This window comes from Calliphora vicina, chromosome 1 (genome assembly GCF_958450345.1).
Source record: "Calliphora vicina chromosome 1, idCalVici1.1, whole genome shotgun sequence".
In the NCBI taxonomy this organism is placed as follows: domain Eukaryota; kingdom Metazoa; phylum Arthropoda; class Insecta; order Diptera; family Calliphoridae; genus Calliphora; species Calliphora vicina.
The window spans coordinates 144143335-144162604 of record NC_088780.1 but is presented as its reverse complement, the minus strand read 5'-3'; the positions used below and the strand labels follow the sequence as shown (position 1 = coordinate 144162604).

The 19270-nt window shown below is 29.9% G+C and overlaps 1 protein-coding gene across 1 annotated transcript in view; it reads left to right on the top strand.

The window, feature by feature from the left end:
* Nucleotides 1-19270, top strand: part of side-IV (sidestep IV) — a 125238-nt gene that overhangs the window by 55086 nt on the left and 50882 nt on the right. The window contains exon 8 of the mRNA XM_065503064.1: nt 13503-13633. Within this exon, the coding sequence (XP_065359136.1) occupies nt 13503-13633 (131 nt within the window). The remainder of the gene's footprint in view (nt 1-13502; nt 13634-19270) is intronic.

Here is a 19270-nt window from a genome sequence, read left to right as displayed (position 1 = left end):
ATATATACTTGTTGAACTGTTTGTTGAACACTTTTTTCATTTGAATGAAATTACTCCCAAATTTTTGTTTTTTTATTTTTTTATTTTTATTTTATTTGTTCATATGACTGGCGCAAAGTACAAGTCGCAATTTTGAAGATATTGCGATAAAATTTGGTACATACATTTTTTTTCGGCCCGAGGACGAAGTCTATTGAAAAATACTGAAATCGGTCCACTATTTCACCTAGCACCCATACAAATGTTCTCCCGAAGTTATACTTTATCGGCCGTAAATGGTTAATTTATATATGTATCTACACAAATTTTGCTCCAAATAAGTTGTATATAAACTGAATTAATGTCACCTAATTTTATGATGATCGGTCCATTATTAGTCATAGCTCGCAGATAAGACCCGCTTCCGAAAATCACTTCAACGAGCATAAATCTCTTAAAACTGTTGGTATAAACACAAAATTCAATAGAAATAACTTGTTTTACTTCTGCTGATAACTTTTTTAATAAGTATAGCTGATTCAAAAAACAGAAAATTTGCATTTTCGTACTAAATGCTATAAAAAGTTAAAAGTTCAACTTTAACCTTAAATTGCGCAATAACTACTGAACCGATTTTAATGAAATTAAAACTGGAGAAAAATTCAAGAAGTTATCTGTCCACCAAAAATTTTTAAAATATCTCTATCGGTTCAAAAGTTACAGTGTTTTGGCCGATGAAAAACGAAAATGAGCCACTGTGTGTCGTTGACCCACATGAACCCTTACAAAACTCTAAAACGATCTATTTATGTCCATGTATCTCTCAGTTGAAGGCACAATAGGGCCTAAAGGTATGCACCTAGTTATATTAAATTGTCCTCAAATATTCGCTATTGAGCGAAATTGTGTTTTGCTGATAATTATTTTTATCTATTGCCTTTTCAAACAAGCAACCAACTTAAATTCTACAATAGACTGCCTTGCATTCATAAAAAGTGACCATTGTCAGATAAAGTTGAATAAGACTTCTTAATAATTTTATATGCAGGAACATATATGTTTGTGGTCTGTATCTTAATCGCTTTGTTAAAGCAACAAATTCATATTCTTCAAGAAATTCCAATACATAAGTATTTTAAGCTAGCGGTGTGACTTCACCAAATTTTTCATCGACGAAAATTATCCACTTGAAATGGGTGATATGTGCTTCCAACAAGATGTTGCCATCTTCATCGCCGTGATCATAAAGCAAACAAGTAGAGTCAGTCTGTAATATTTTGCTTTTGATATGGATATCACTTTTGAGAGTTTGGAATAACATTTCAATATTTGAGTAGGTTCCATTGACTGTAAAGTCATCTGCAGTATAATTGGACATATTATATCGACCATGATCCAAAAGAACTAATCTATCATTTATTTATCTCATAGATTTTGCATTTAGCCCATCTAATGTTGCAAGAGAGCAAGCCAATAATTGAAGTATCATTAATTTTTTTTTTATTTTCATTACACGCAGAGAAAAAATATAATTGGGCATGCTTACTGTAACCATTTCAATATTGTTACAAGTTTTTTAACTATATTATAGTCACAGTAAACATTTACATGATTGTGGTAACCATAATATGGTTAATTTACGATTCACATGATTGTATCAACCATATATGTATATGGTTACAGTAAACAAATATACGTTTGTGACAACCATTCATATGATGAAGGACTTATCATATTATGGTGCTATTATGATAAAATTATTCATCATGAATATGGTTACCACAAACATATATTTGTTTACTGTAACCATATATATGGTTGATACAATCATGTGAATCGTAAATTAACCATATTATGGTTACCACAATCATGTAAATGGTTACTGTGACTATAATATTGTTAAAAATCGTGTAACACTATTTAAATGGTTACAGTAACCATGCCCAATTATATTTTTTCTCTGCGTGTAGCAAGTCGACATTATTGCGATTTGATTCTCGTTTCTTGGACTCATTTATTAACTTCTATAACGAATTTCTCGAATGTAACGAATGCCGTTGTAAAAGGATAGGGAACATATAATTCTTTCTTCTTGGAGTGTAATAAAATAAAAATGTTATACTTTTTTTCTGAAAATGTGGTGAAGGGATCAGAAAAATTTCCTAAAAATATATCTATTGGGTAACAACAAGTTGCATGTGTGCCGCTTACCCAATGTACATACATATTAGTAGTAAAAAAAAATAAAATTTTACATTGTGGCTGTGTATCATTTAACGCCATTTACTTTTATAAAATCTAGCTTTCCTTCCTGCTGTTTTAAATTATTTTGGAAACATTTTGTATGTGTATTTTGTAGTGACTTTTTTTTAGATTGGTTTCTGTGGGCTAATAATACTGCAATATTTATGTACTGGTTACTATTTACAAGCTGTCCATGTACTCACTCCTCCCCCTAAATATCACCCACTAACATCCACAAGTGACAAATGGCAAATTTTCATTTTCAAGGGGTGAAGTTCAATCAACTTCAATGTATGTTTGTGAGTGGAAGGCTTTTATAGCTTTTGGTTATTTGGTTTTCTAAACAATATAACATTTATTTTAATTAAATGTAAATTTTTGTTGTTGTTTTTTTTTCCAGAATATTTTCAAATACACCACACTTATGGGGTTAAGTGTTGCGGCGTGTTTGAAATTGGTTTGTTTTTAGGCGATGAGACATTATTAGAGGGGGTAGGAAATAAAATAAATTAATATTTTTGTGACCATTATTTTATAATTAGAAGGTGTTTTGAATATTTGTTGTTGAAATTTATTATGTGTTGGCAAGCCATTGAAAATAGTTTTAGAATTAAAATAATAAAGTACAAAAATGAAGTAACAATTATACTTTTTAAAAATATACTGCATTCAATGCTGGTAAAATATATTCTTGAAATTGAAATTTTTACTTAACCGGTTAAATATAAAGTTAAACAGCTTATGCAAAACGTATGAGAAATCTAGCCGACATCATAGTCTAGCATTTACTAAATGCGAAAGTGCAAGATTTGTTTATATTTTTAACAAAATGCATGACACATTGAAATATTTGTATACCCACCCTCAAAACAGAGGGGTGGTATATTGATTTTTCATTCCGTTTGTAACAAATCGTAAAATTCATAGCGAACCCACAAAAGTATATATGAGGTGCCACAGAACAAAAGGTACTTTTTCGCAAATTTCAAATTTTTGGGAAAATGAGTTTTATTTATTTCGCCCCCTTAAAAAACTGCATGAACCTGGAAATGGTAACAAGTTTCTTACTTATCAATAGATACATCTAACTGCCATAATTCACCAAATGTTAAGGATGTTTGATTTTGGTAAAAAATAAAGAAAATGTACGTTTTGTTAAAAATAAAATTAAAAAGTATGTTTTCTTAACGATTTTAAATGAATGTTTTTAATCCTGATCTAATATATAAACAAAGTACACATTGAAATTAAATATTTTTTTTTCGTTTTATACTAGTATTGTACGTTTTGTTATGGACCAGTTTTTTTAGAACCCATTTACTTAGTAAAAAAAATTAAAAAATTTAGCTGACTTGATTGTTTCTAGAAGATTTCAACCCAAATATTATAAAAATACCAAAAAAAAACAATTTTTGATAAGATGAGGAGTTCTGTGGCTCTTCATATATTATGGGTCCTAATTAAATTCTAAGACGATCTAGCTAGTATGTCCGTCCGCCTGTCTGTCTATCTTTCACATAAACTCTCTGTTGATAAGGTTTGTTTGGTATTGAAAATGGACAATATCGGCTCGTGATCACACCTAGCCCCCCGGAATACTGTTTGAGCCGTCATAATTATATTGAATATGCGTCACTCGTGATAAATTTTTCAACAAACTTTTGTGAATATCTATCCATAATTGATTCTAACCCTTATATAACCCCTTTTACAGAAATATATTTTATTGTCACATATTGATAGTGGGTACATAAAATTCGGAATAGCCGAATATAAAACTCTTACTTGTTTTAAATTTACTTCAACCAGCTACACTAACAATTACTCTAATTCCATTTTAAATTTTATTCACCATGTTCTTTTTTTTATATTCTAAAACTTTTAAATAATTCAACGTTTCATCAAAATTTATTGATGCTTAAAAATCAAACATGTTGCTACAATTTTAGTGTCAACCCTTTTTTCACATCATCTGCGTTCGTTAGGATTTTGCGGGAATTTTTTTTTACGATCCAAACCAAACAAACAAACTAAACAACATTGTTAAAGTCATCAAACAAACATGCTGGCGAAAACAAAACAAAACAAAAACTAAGCGAAAAAGTTTGTAAACACAATGACACAAATATTACGAGTACATGCAACATTGTTACTCACCTGAGAATCATTTACATTTTAACGTATTAAAACTTGAACACACCTTCAAAACCTAACACTGAGATATGCACACTAGGCTGGCCCTTATTTTGTACTTTTGCGATTTTCGATGTTTCCAACTCCTAAAATCTGCTGTTTGTCATCCAAACATCAAATGCTGAAGATTTGTTTCGTATTTTCCAAAAAAAAAACAAGTAAGAAAGTATGGTCGGTCAAGCCCGACCATATAATACCCTACACTAAGTAAAAGAGCAAAAACATTTTTTTTTTAAAATTTCAATAATTTATATTTTTGAGTGATTTTTGGGAAGTGGGCCTTATATGGGAGCTATGACCAATTATAGACCGATCACCATGAAATTAGGTCGTGTGATTTATGTCTACATGAAAGTTTACTATGTTGAATTTTGTGAGTATACCAAAATTTTTAAGCGATTTGTGCACGTTAAAGTGATTTTCGGAAGCGGGTCTATATGGGATCTATGACTAATTATGGACCGATCGTAACAAAATTTGGTGACATGAATTTTGTGTATATAAAACTTATTTGGAGCGGAATTTGTGGAGATACATATATAAATTAAACATTTATGATCGATAAAGTCCAATTTCGGGAGGACATTTGTATGGGGGCTAGGTTGAAATAATGGACCGATTTCTGCCAGTTTCAATAGTCTTGGTCCTTGAGCCGAAGAAATAATATGTACCAAATTTCATCGAAATATCTTCAAAATTGCGACCTGTACTCTGCGCACAAGGTTTACATGGACAGCCAGCCAGCCAGCCGACCAGACGGACGGACGGGCATCGTTTAATCGACTCAGAAAGTGATTCTAAGTCGATCGGTATACTTTAAGGTGGGTGATAGACCAATATTTTTGGGCGTTACAAACATCTGCACAAACGCATAATACCCTCCCCACTATGGTGGTGTAGGGTAGTTTTTGTAAACATTTTCTGAAATCGATGACCCACTTTTGATAACAAAAATAATTTAAAAAAAAAACAATATTAAAAAAAAAAAATTTCGATTCTAAATGAGAATTAAAAACCCAAATTTTAACAGTTGTACCTTAAGGAAATTAGCTTTTTGGTCACAAACTCGTCAAAAGTATTTCCTAAAAATTCTTGTCGTCGTCTATTTTCTAATAAGTACTTAATTTCAGAATGTTTCTTTGGATTGCTTATTTACGATTTATTAATTTAGCTGTGAATGTTTACCATAATTATTTAATAATTTTTTCAATTGTTAGTTTTGTAATATTGTTATAGTTACCATTCACATGATTGTGGCAATCATATATATGAAAGAAAAAATTAAGGTCCACCCTAATGCACACTCACAAAAACGCAAACAATCAAACATTGTTTCATTGAACTGATGTAACGAGCAGAGCTTCAAAAGAGTTTTGTCTTTTGTAATGAAGGTTTTATATAAAAAGCTGCTTAGTTGCTGCAGAACGATTTCATAGATTTAAGGGACTACTCCTGGTAAACAAACTTAACTGAATTGCAAAAGTTTACTGTTAGTTAGTTAATATTACTGTAACAATACCCAGAGTCCATAAAGTAAACATTGGCCCAATTACGAAGCACTTCCACTAGTAGAGGTATACTAAACTATATACAAAATATATATGTATATACATAGGTATTTTGTTTCTTTTTCTGAGCAACCATTAAAATACGCTGATTTTATTTTTGTTACTCACCAAATAAAAGTGAGGCAGTAATGAAAAACAAAGAGAAAATAAATAAGAAAAATATAAAAAAAGAATTATTCACCATTTTACCACAATATGTAAATCTCCATGGATTTAGTTGGTTAAAGTTGTGTTTTAAGGATTAACTAGTGGGATTTTATATACAAGTACTATATACTTACTTGTAAATATATAGGATATTTAAAGTAATGTTTTGTTATAATTTGACTTACTTTATGAAGTGTATATGTAGTATGTGTGCATTCCCCATCATCATACAATTTACAAGGACATTCCCCCAAAAAAAAGTATGAAAATAAAAAAAAAACTAAAAATAAAACGAAAATGAAAAACAGAAAACTTAATTACTGGTTTGATGGGGTTGTAAAATAAAAAAGAAAGGAAATGAACAAATACCCATTTTTTCTTTGTTTTTTTATGATTTTGGATTTTTTTTCATTCTTTCATAGCAGTATTAAGGATCAATTCTTTTTGTTTGTGCACAAATATAGTCTTTCTTGTATTCGTATATTGAAGTTTTTGTTTATAACATGTTATAAAAGGATATGACCAGTTAAATTGCCAAACATTGACTAAAGTTGGTTATATTTTTTTTTTGGCGTTGTAAATTTTTTACATACATAGCTTTTTTTATTTCTTATGAAGTTTAATTCGAAACAAACTAATAAAATAGTAAGCACATAACAGACCATATGGTACCCTAAATTGTTTGAGAGGTTCAGCTATAGAGAAATATACATAGAGACAAAATACTCCGTTTGTCAAACAAACCTAAAAAAACTTATATGTGTGATACAACTACAAAATACATTGACTTACATGTATTCGGAAAATGGGCGAGAGTTTTTACAAAATTTGAATGCTCACAACACCGAATAATTATCAAAATTTGTTTGAAATGTTTATCCCAGAAATTCTAGCGAATTTTAAAATATTGATAGTGGGCAAAACCACACCAGACTCGCATCTGCCCACCCCAAATAAAAATTTGGAAAGTCGCAGAAAGATTTTTTGGATTTGTAGATTGTTCCGTTAAGAGATTCCAGTGCCCTAGAACATTAATCATGGGGTTTTTGGAACCCAAAAAGTTAAAAAATATTCCAATGCCAATCGTACAACGGAGCACATGTAATGTTTGGTTTTAAAAACGTTTTACAAGCTAAAATAAAGGAGTCAAATCCGCAAGCCATTTTGGTTCATTGTTTATCCGACAGGCTAAACTTAGTTATTGTGGATTCGTATTCACACATATGTATCATCAGTGCAAACATTCTTAGCATATAGGATTTATGCATTCACTTTTCGAAACCAGAAAATAATATTGATAATATTCAATAATATTCAAATTAAACAGTATAAAATAAACAGCCTTTGCACAACTAGATGGAGTTGTAGATATGAAAATTGTCAGTAATTAAAAATTACGCTGTAATTAAAAGTGATCTTGAAGATTTTTTTATAGAATCAACATTAGGTAAAAGCTAAAATCTGGATTTGCCGGATTCTATTCCTTCAGTTGATTATTGGAAGTTTAATATATATAATACAGTAATAGATAGCATAATTTTTAATATAATAATGAACAAATAACAGTTCAGATCAAGAGGAAAATTAAAAAAACTCCATTTAAATATAAAAAAAAATTATAAAAATATTTTATAAACTAAATTAGCAGTTTTAAATATTGACAATGAAGTAGTTATGTTAGCAAACTGAATTTTTGTGATATTTTAGTTTTATTTTAATAAAAAAATATTTTTTTTTATAAAAAAAATTGTTTATTTTTACTATTTGGGAAGGGCACTTGCCCATCCCAGAATAATAGTCTAGCTACGCTTATGCTTACAGCCCAATTATGAATAAAAATTCACCGGGAGTTTTTTCTCTTTTCTTGTTTTTAACACTGAATTTGAATAGAATAAATGGGAAAATGGAAAAGCTCCAATTTTTATTCATAATTGGGCAGATAATATTTTAGAGGCTTTTTAAACCACCACACAGTTTTTATGTATTGTGGTTCCAGTAGTACAAATATCGACCAAATTTTAAATTCTACGGAGAGGTTTTTTTTAAATTTTTTTATGTAAAATTATGATTTTTTTTAGACGTTTCTCAACATAATTAATGATTACTCAAAAAGGGTAAGCCTGATATTATTAAACTAAACTTAACAAAATTTTAAATTTATATATCCTTTAATCAGTTTATTTATTGTGTTTTAATCGGCTCAGCAGTTTCGAAGTTATAATAACAAATTTAAGCAAAAAATATATTTTTTACATGAAAATAACAATTTTTTTTTGAAAAAAACTCATGAAAAGTCGAAAAGGTCTGAAATTATTCAGATTTGTTACATTATCTCCAAGCCACATATAATAGCAACAAAATGAGATATCGATTCTATAAATTGATTGATTCTTTTCGAAATTATTCACAATTAAGTGAATTCGCTCATTTTCACAAAATTTTAGTTTTTTGTTTGATATACATAAAATTGTGTAATTAATGTTCTTCTTTTGAACGATTGAATTTTTAAAACATTTTCCCCATATTATGTATAAATTTTCATAGACATTTTGCATTTCAATCGGATCAGTAGTTTCGGAGGTATAAAAACAAATTGTAGGAAAAAATATATTTATTCCCTAAAACCACCATAATGGGGAGGGTAATATAAACGTTTGTGCAGATGTTTGTAACGCCCAAAAATATTAGTCTAACACCCACCTTAAGGTATTCCGATCGACTTAGAATCACTTTCTGAGTCGATTCAACGATGTCCGTCCGTCCGTCTGGTCGGCTGGCTGGCTGGTTGGCTGTCCAAATTGCGCTCCAAATAAGTTTTATATGTACAAAATTCATGTCACCAAATTTTGTTACGATAGGTCCATAATTAGTCATAGCACCCATATAGACCCGCTTCCGAAAATCACTTTAACGTGCATAAATCGCTTAAAAATGTTGGTATACTCACAAAATTCAACATAGTAAACTTTCATATAGACACAAATCACACGACCTAATTTCATGGTGATCGGTCCATAATTAATCATAGCCCCCATATAAATTATTGAAATTTTAAAAGAATACCGTTTTTGCTCTTTTACTTAGTGTAGAGTAATATATGGTCGGGCTTGACCGACACAGTGTCAAATCTTATATACCCACAATTTATCAGGTTCACACGATTTGATTAATTTTATATTTTCTATTACTAAAAAATATCAGTGATAAATTCATGCATTACAAATTAAAGGGGTAATTCCAAACAGAGTTTTTTATATATTTTAATCCAAAACATTTTATAGGTTCAACCTATTTTTTAATTTTTGGAATTGAAATTCCTCTTAAAGCAGTGATACCTTCTGAAAAAGAGAGGATTCGCTTTTATTTTTGTGTATTTCTTTTGGTACACATAGAGCCCAGAAAAAGTTGTTGATTTAAAAGCTGCGTTTACTTATTGTGTTTCTTTACATTAAATATATTCAAATTTTTTTCACAAACAACCCCTTTAACTGACAGAGCCCATCGTTAATACGTAGCAATCAAACAATACGATTTCATTCTTCTCTGTATTTTTTAAATCTAGCCTTAAACTAGTGCAAGCAACTCGAACGAACAAAGAATGTAAGAAGAAATAAAGTTAAACCATAAAAACCCGAATATAAAATGTAATTGTGTGAAAAACCCAAATATGTATATCAAACCAAACAGAAAAACAAAACAGGCCCTAAAAACTGAAATGATGGACATTCAGAATACAATTTTTAAACATAGGCAAAAATAACTCCCCCACTTATATAAAAATATCATAAAACGCAGACCAGAGCTGTAGTGTAATGGGCCACATGTTCAATGCATAAAACTTTTTGACAACATTTAAATGAATCTACACAACAAAAAACAACTGTAGATACATTTATAAGTCTATGTATGTATCCAAGTTCATACCATACATTGTACAATTGTGTCCATAGAGTAACTGCTGTAAGTATCTGTGTATTACGTTTTTATATGAAACTACTTAAGAATTTCGTTATATGGGGTTATAAAACATTTAAAATGAAATACAATTCACATGATAGACAACAATCATGCAGTTTCGTTTTATTTTTTAAAGTATTCATCTGTTGTGGTCTTGCTTATAGTCATAAAATTAATGGTTACAAAACAAATAAAACAAGCAAGTATTTATGGCAATCAGTGTAGGAATACAAGTGTAGAAAATGGCTTAATTGACTGAAAGGAAATAAAATGAAATATGTAAATAAAAATAAAATCAAGTACTAATAGAATTGAAATATATACAATGAAATGAGGGAACTTAAGCAAAGGTGGCTTTAGAATAAAATTGGCATTTTCTAAAGAACCGGTTTTTCGGTAAACTTACTTCGAAAAAAACCGGTTTAACCGGTTAACCGACATTGAAATTAATTATTTTAAATATTTATTTTAACATTTTTATATGTAGAAAACATAAAATATCCAATAAAATATACAAAGGTTTAAAATTTGTAGTTTTTAGTAGTCAGGAATGGTTAATAACTAATTTTTTTTCTGTAAAAATTTCAAAATTATTATCTCAGTCAAATGAAAATGAGTATAAATATGTATGTTACTAAATATATAATACTTGTTTTATTCATTAAATTTCGTCAGAAAAAATTTAAAATTTTTTAATTTAATTTAAATAACATTTTAAAATAACATTTTAAGAACAAAATAAATACACTAATGAAGTCAAATTTAAACCAAATTCAATGTAACGTTTGGTAAAATCCTCAATAAGTTTTTAATGCATCATTAGTAAGATTTATCCTAAACTTCTAGAATTATGCGGAATTTAATATAAATTTTTGCTAGTTTAATTATGTGTAATTGATTCTGAAAAGTTTTTAAGTAAACACTTCGTCCTACTATTTAGAATCATTGTAATTCTAAAAATGTTTATCGAAAGAGCTTTATATTGTATATCAGCAGCTTAGGTTTCCAATCAAACCAAATGTTTGATATAATGTGTATACAATGAATATAAAAAATAATAATAACCAAAACATGAGATTTATGGATTTTAGTCCCAAATTTTAAAAACCGGTTATCCGAGTGATGTAAAACGGATAAACCGGTTAACTGAAAATCAACATTTTAAATTAACCGTTTCGCAAAAAACCGACATTTCGCTGAAAACCCGGTTTTGTCGGTTAACCGGGTTATAAACTCTATTCCCATCTTTCTGGCGACATATGGATTCCGAGCCAGGACTGAATCAAGCTAATTTAGGCTACTCTGTTCCAAAGTGAATCGTATCCCAGAGGGCGTCTTGCATATTCTGGTAATTTTTCGGCTACTGCTCCTTCAAACGAAACAGCTGAGTTCGGTACACGTTTCATGTAATGGTGTAGTCAGATTTCGGCAGCTCATAATAGATAGAACACTTTTTGCTCCCTTAGCGCCATAGATATTTGACTTTGGTGACGATTCGGCTGGTCGTTCGGGCTTCACATACGATCTCTTACACTTCGGGTTATCGTAAAGAATCCATGTTTGATCGCAGGTTATGCTTCCGTGCAAAAATATTTTCTTTTATATCGTTCAAGCAGCATTTCGGACATGCAAAATCGGTTTTCATGGTATCTCGGCTTCAATTCGTATGGTTCCCAATATCCCTGTTTTTGAATGAATCCTGCTGCTCGCAAACGTTTTGAAATTGCTGCCAATTATTTTGCAAGCTCTTGTTGAGTTTTACAACTATCTTCATGGAGTAATGCCTCCAATTCTTGGTTTTCAAACATTTTTGGCTGGCTTGAGCAATCTTTGTCATCCGTTCACCATTTCTGATCAGCACACACCATCTTTTGCACTTTGAAACCGATGAAATACATTCACCATAAACTTTGGTGAACAAACGTTGTGCTTCAGGGGCACTTTTTTTCAAATTAAAGAAGTGAATCAAAACTTCCCGTGTATGACGCTTTGTTGGCACAAAATTCAACATTTCCCCAGCTAAAAAAAAACTTTGTTGTTTACACTATTATGTACAATAGCTAAGTACAAGATATGTATCCTTTAAAATGACATATAAGTTATTAAAAACAAAAATCGAGTACAAAAGATACGCCATCTATTGTAAATCTCGCATTTTTAAGTCAGACACCCAATAATTTATTAAAAATTCCCGGATATTCCCGTGATTGACCATAGTTTTTTCAAATATTTCCCGGGAAAGGGAAAACTACGAGATAGTAGGAACAGGATAGTCCTCTTTCATTTGACATCTATATCAAAAGAGGAAGAGTAAATTAAAAAATTGAGAAATTCAAATTCCACTTCCTTTGAAAATTGAAAGTTCTTTGAAAACATGTGTTAAAAATGTTTTAGATTTTTGTTATGCGGTGGTTTAGAACAAATGTAAAATGTTTATTAACACTACTTGTATACAATTTAATGTTATTTGAAGTCTACAATAAAAATACATCTTCAAAATCCTATTTTACTAAGGGTATTCATCAACAAAAAAATTTAATTTTTTGTGGATTTTTTTTGCTTGTGTAAAAGTTTAAAAAAATCAGAGTGTAGTTTTCCATTTTTATACCCTGCACCACCATAGTGGGGAGGGTATAATGCGTTTGTGCAGATGTTGTTAGTCTAACACCCACCTTAAAGTATACCGATCGACTTAGAATCACTTTCTGAGTCAATTAAACGATGTCCGTCCGTCCGTCCGTCTGGTCGGCTGGCTGGCTGGCTGTCCATGTAAACTTTGTGCGCAGAGTACATATTATATTTTCTGCACAAGGACCAAGCCTATTGAAACTGGCTGAAATCGGTCCATTATTTCACCTAGCCCCCATACAAATGTCCTTCCGAAATTGGACTTTATCGGTCATAAATCTTTAATTTATAAATGTATCTCCACAAATTGAGCTCCAAATAAGTTTTATATATACAAAATTCATGTCACCAAATTTTGTTACGATCGGTCCATAATTAGTCATAGCTCCCATATAGACCCGCTTCCGAAAATCAATTTAACGTGCATAAATCGCTTAAAAATGTTGGTATACTCACAAAATTCAACATAGTAAACTTTCATATAGACACAAATCACACGACCTAATTTCATGGTGATCGGTCCATAATTGGTCATAGCCCCCATATAAGGCCCACTTCCGAAAATCACTCAAAAATATAAATTATTGAAATTTTAACAGAAAAATGTTTTTGCTCTTTTACTTAGTGTAGAGTATTATATGGTCGGGCTTGACCGACCATACTTTCTTACTTGTTTTTAAATGAATACCCTTACTGTAAATTATTGTCTAAATTATCAAAAAAAAAATGTGTTCTAATATAAAGTCTAATAAATTGTCTCTTAACTTGTTTTAATTTTATTTTTAGATCAACCTACAGCCCATTTAAAAATGGGTTCATCCCTTAATCCCGATGATATTAAAGAGGGTGATGATGTCTACTTTGAGTGTGTTATACAATCGAATCCAAAACCCTACAAAATGTCATGGTTTCATAATGTAAGTATACAAAGTTTAAGAAACACATTGACGACACTACCACAATCTGAAGCTGAAAAAATACACTAGGTTAACAAATAATTAAAAAAAAGAACACCAAAGTAAAGAAAACAGAGAAAACATTTTAACATCTTAAGGATCATTAAATAATTTTAATTTTTTTAGTCAGAAGTTTATTTATATAATTTTCTTGTTTGTTTTTTTTTTCTTTCTGCTAGAGTTTTTGTACTTGTTTAGCTTGTTGTAAACTTAATTAATTTGTAATAAGTTTAAGTTACCAACCATGTGGGGGGAAAACAATTTTCCTTATTGTACACAAGGGAGGATATTCATACAAACACATATAACAAGTTTTAGTAATTCCTTGCAAGTTTTTTTTTTTTGTTGTTACTCCTCCGATATTTTTGTTGTTATTTTTTTTCATTTAACCAAATTGCACGTGTGCAATTAAGAAATTTTCTAGTGTTTCTTATTTTTTTTACTTTCAGTTGCTCTATTTTGTGTAGCAAAAAGTAGTAGAGAAAAAAATACACAGCCATTTACAAATTACTTTACGACATAAAAGCTAAAGTAAGGAATCCTTAAAAGATTGATGTTAAAGCAGGGTTACCAATGCATCGATGTTTTCAAGGAACGAGAAAATACGTTAATGAACAATGTGAAAAAACGAAGCATACATAACAATAAACGACAGGAAAGAATGGAAAAAAAAGTGAAAGAACAAAACACTATTTGACAGTTTATCTTACTTTAGTTGCACTTAACACTTACAGGAAACAAACACAAAGACAGGGAGTAGAAACGAATTATATATACACTCTTGCTGATACAAAAGGTCAACTAAGACTTTTAAATGTATTAAAACATTTTCTATTTTTTATTTCTTGTTTGATGTAAGTGTCTACACGCAGAAAAAAAATATAATTGGGCATGGTTACTGTAACCATTTAAATAGTGTTACAAGATTTTTAACAATATTATAGTCACATTAACCATTTACATGATTGTGGTAACCATAATATGGTTAATTTACGATTCACATGATTGTATCAACCATATATATGGTTACAGTAAACAAATATATGTTTGTGGCAACCATATTTATGATGAATAATTTTATCATAATATGTTGGTCTCAGATTATGATAAGCCTTAAGCCGAGAGCACCATAATATGATAATTCCTTCATCATATGAATGGTTGTCACAAACATATATATGTTTACTGTAACCATATATATGGTTGACACAATCATGTGAATCGTAAATCAATCATATTATGGTTACCACAATCATGTAAATGGTTACTGTGACTATAATATTGTTAAAAAACTTGTAACAATATTGAAATGGTTACAGTAACTATGCCCAATTATATTTTTTCTCTGCGTGTACGTGGCACAATAAATGAGGATGTTGTTTAATTATTTGGAACACTTATACTTACTAGGATCGCCTGGTGGCTGAAATTCGACCACTTTTAAAACGCTTTTTACCACTTTTGTGGAAAGATTTTTTAAATATTTTTTTATATTGTGCACATCTAGAGAAAATAACCTTTTAAATCATATATGTTTCATCAATATTGGTGGACAATAACAGACTTAAAAGTGTACCACAAAAAAACGTGTGGCCTATTTATATATAAAATTGTTACTATACTATTGTTGAATAACTATGTTTACTTGCTGTTCTTGTTTAAGTTACTTTATAATACGATTTTTAGATTTCATTCATTTCTATTTAGTTTTGACTTCATCGATTATGTAACTCTATACGTGTGTGACAAATAAATATTAACCCATTATTTTGTATATTGTTTTAGTTTATCTAAAAATATGTGGAAATATTAAGTAAAGAAATATTTTTATTTTAATAAAATCTAAGGAATATTTTCACAGCCTTGAAAAGAACCAATAAATAAGTTGTGGAGCAAAATGAATTTGATGCATATTATTCTATTTATAATCCCAGCATCAAAAAATAAGTATAATTTCAGTTTCGAAATATTAATTTACCTAAGATGCATATATTCGGGATCCTGTGTGAAGCAAGCATTCTCACGTCCAAAGACCGAAATAGAAATAAAAAATGTCTGTCTGTTTGTTATTCTTCTAAATAGTTTGGGGTTGAAAACTTCAACTAAAGTTCCGTACCAAAAAAGTTATGAAACAACATCTGAGACAAAAAAATCATGAATTTTTCCAAAAAAAAATCGAATATTGTTGCACTCACAAACTAGGAATGTACACGAAAAAAAGGCTTGTGCTAAATATTATCCAATTTCATACTCAGTTTTTCGAAAATTGGAGAATTGGTAAAAAGCTTCCCAATAAGCATTTTTACTGGAATTCAAGTTGAAAGCAAGTGTAATTCAAGCCTTGAATTATAGTCAAGCAATTGAATTACAGTTATATTACACTTTATATCAATAGCATTCTCCAGTAAAAAGGAAACATAAATTCAAGCAATATGTTTTTGTTTGAAAAATATCACGGTGCATGAAATTGGCACTTTTTTCTGTCAAGAGGGGCACCCAACGGCTTAAACTTATTCGGGTACGCTGAATTCAGTGGTGCCAACCGCTTTTTTTAGGTTCGTATTTTCGAGATATACCGTTATTTCGAAAATGGAGGAGGTTGCACAACATATATTCGAGTAACTCAAAAACGGTTTAATTTATTGAACAAACCGAAATAAAATTACCTTTAATTAATTCTCAACATGTTTTTAATCTTCGCAATCGTTTTAGAAATATGATTTGTTTTTGGCTGCATTTTCCAATTTTTTATACCGTTTTAAATAACGAAATTTTCCTAAAAAATTACACTGTGGGTATGATCAGTTTTTAAAACGATCCTAGTTCTTCGTTTGTGTTCCGATTTCAAAAAGCTTATACATATAGAAAAGTACTACAAAAAAAATTATTAATATTTTTACCCACCATACTCCAGTTTTTTTATAACAGAGGGTCCAAATATTTTCCAAATTCTTTTATTGGAGTAACTACAAATGTATATGTCAAACTAAAAAAGAATTGTTTACAAATCTTGACTGACTCCAAAGTTATATTCATATGAATTTAAAAATTAAGAGCGTATATTATTTTTCCAATTTCGAAATTTTTCTAAAAAAATTTATATTTATAAAATGACTGCGAAGATTAATAACATGTCAAGCCTTACTTAAAGGTAATTCTATTGTGGAATATCGGTTTATTAGTTTATTCAATAAAATAAACCGTTTTTGAGTTACGCGAATATATGTTGTGCAACCTCCTCCATTTTCGAAATAACGGTATATCTCGAAAATACGAGCTAACCTAAAAAAACGGTTGGCACCACTTTATTCAGCGTACCCGAATTAGTTTAACCCACAAGGTGCCCCGCTTGACAGTTATGACTTGAACACATAATTACATTCGTGTTCACGATATCAATTATTATAAAACAATTAAGAAAGTTCATGTCATTTTTTGAGGGAAGCCTTGTATAGGGACTAGGGACAAATGCTGCCCGATTGTCGCCATACTTTACAGTAAAATTTTAGAGTACTTAGAACTAATTTGTGCAACATTTTAACATGATTGAATCATAATCAATTTATGACTTGTCAGTATTCGGAGGGACATTGGTATGAGGGCTAGGTGAAATCATAAACTGATATTGTCAATTTTCAATACCGAACAAACCTTATCTGTAGAGAGTATTTGTGGAAAATGGAAGCTAGCTATCTCCTTTTGTTTGGGCCATATTTTTATTTCAACAGACCGACAGACAGACGGATATAGCTAGATCGTCTGAGAGTCGTATAAGTACACAGAATGTATACAATTTTTGATTTTACGACCAACACTTCGATATGTTACAAACGGCTCGACAAAAGTCAATATACCCCCATATTTATACCCTACTCCACCATAGTGGGGAGGGTATATTGAGTTTGTGTCGACACCTTAAAGTATACCGATCTGCTCAGGATTATTTTTTGAATCGATTAAGCGCTGTCCGTCCTTCTTTCCGCCCATATAAACCATGTAATCAAACTACTGGTGGCAATTCCAAAGATAAGTATAAGATTTGGTAAAAGCATTTTTATTGCTACACAGAAAAATCTATTTTTTAAGCCGTTTTAATTCAAATATTTGTCACATATTGAACTGGTTTCAATTATTTCATAATTAAATCAAGTATTCATTTGCTCAAAAACAACATTTCTTGGTATTTTCTATTGAATTTTGAGTTTTAAATTTGATTATTTTGACAACTGAACAATTTTCGTTATTGGTTGAATTTCAAATACAAAAATTATTGAATAGATAATTTTCGTAATTGAAAACACATTTTTGTTATTTTTTGTGTTTCAATTACGAAAATTATCTATTCAATAATTTTTGTATTTGAAATTCAACCAATAACGAAAATTGTATATTCAGTTGTCAAAATAATCAAATTAAAAACTCAAAATTCAATACAAAATACCAAAAAATATTGTTTTTGAGCAAATGAATACTTGATTTTATTATGAAATAATTGAAACCAGTTCAATATGGGATAAATGTTTGAATTGAAATATAATTTTTTTTGTGTACAAGGAGGAAGCCTATTTAATGTGGTTAGAATTATTCTCCTAGCCCCCATACGATGTCCCTATCTGAAAATAGTTAAGCTCTCATAAATATTCCGAAAAGCACTTTAACTGTCGATCGATATTTGCGATATTTTTAAATATTGGTAAGAAAATTACATTAAATATTACTTATGTATATCCCTATATATATTTTCATGCTCTACAAGACTTTGCTATCTTATTTCGGATATGAGCGAAAATTGCTGATGGCTATATCAAATCTACCTCAAACGATATATATATACGATCTACTAGATATTGTTATTGCAATTTCTATAATATAAATACAAACATTACATATTCTATCGTCTTAAGAAATGCTCAAATTTATTGCCAACAAACAATACCCTCTTATCAAGGAGATTATTAAAAATCTATTAAAAATATATTATCTTGTCACTTTTATTATCCCCTGCTTCTGAAGGGTTTAAAATTTTTTTTTTTTTCAATAAAGAAAAACTTATATGTTTATTTTATTCCGTTTTCATCCATTTCGTGCTTTTCTAAGCTTCCGTCTAACCATTCAACTAGCATGTTAGGTATTGCCAGCCAAAGATGAGTAACAGAAGAAATAAATGCAATTTTCTATCTTGTCTATGGGTCTGTTTGTTCTTGGAAATGTAGACGTCCGTCTGTTTAACTGTCAGCATGTTTTTCAGTGTGATGTGGTAATCCGTTATTTAACTCCAATGTCTTTAGTATAATTTGCGTTGTATTTATATACATGTGTATGTGTATACATAAACATATACACACACACAGTGTAACCCTGCAGATCTAGGAGACTGTCCTGAACTAGAGATTTTACATACCGGTTACATCCCAGTATGCAACATTTCGAGTCAGTTCTTTTTATCGAACTTATTTCGAATTAAAATCGAAAATATGAATCTATTATGATGCTCTATCCAATCTACATTTTTTAGAATATCGTATTTAAATATTTTATAGAAATGGCGAATAATGTTCGAGTTTTTTTTTTAATGTCAAATTTTATTTTTGCACAAAT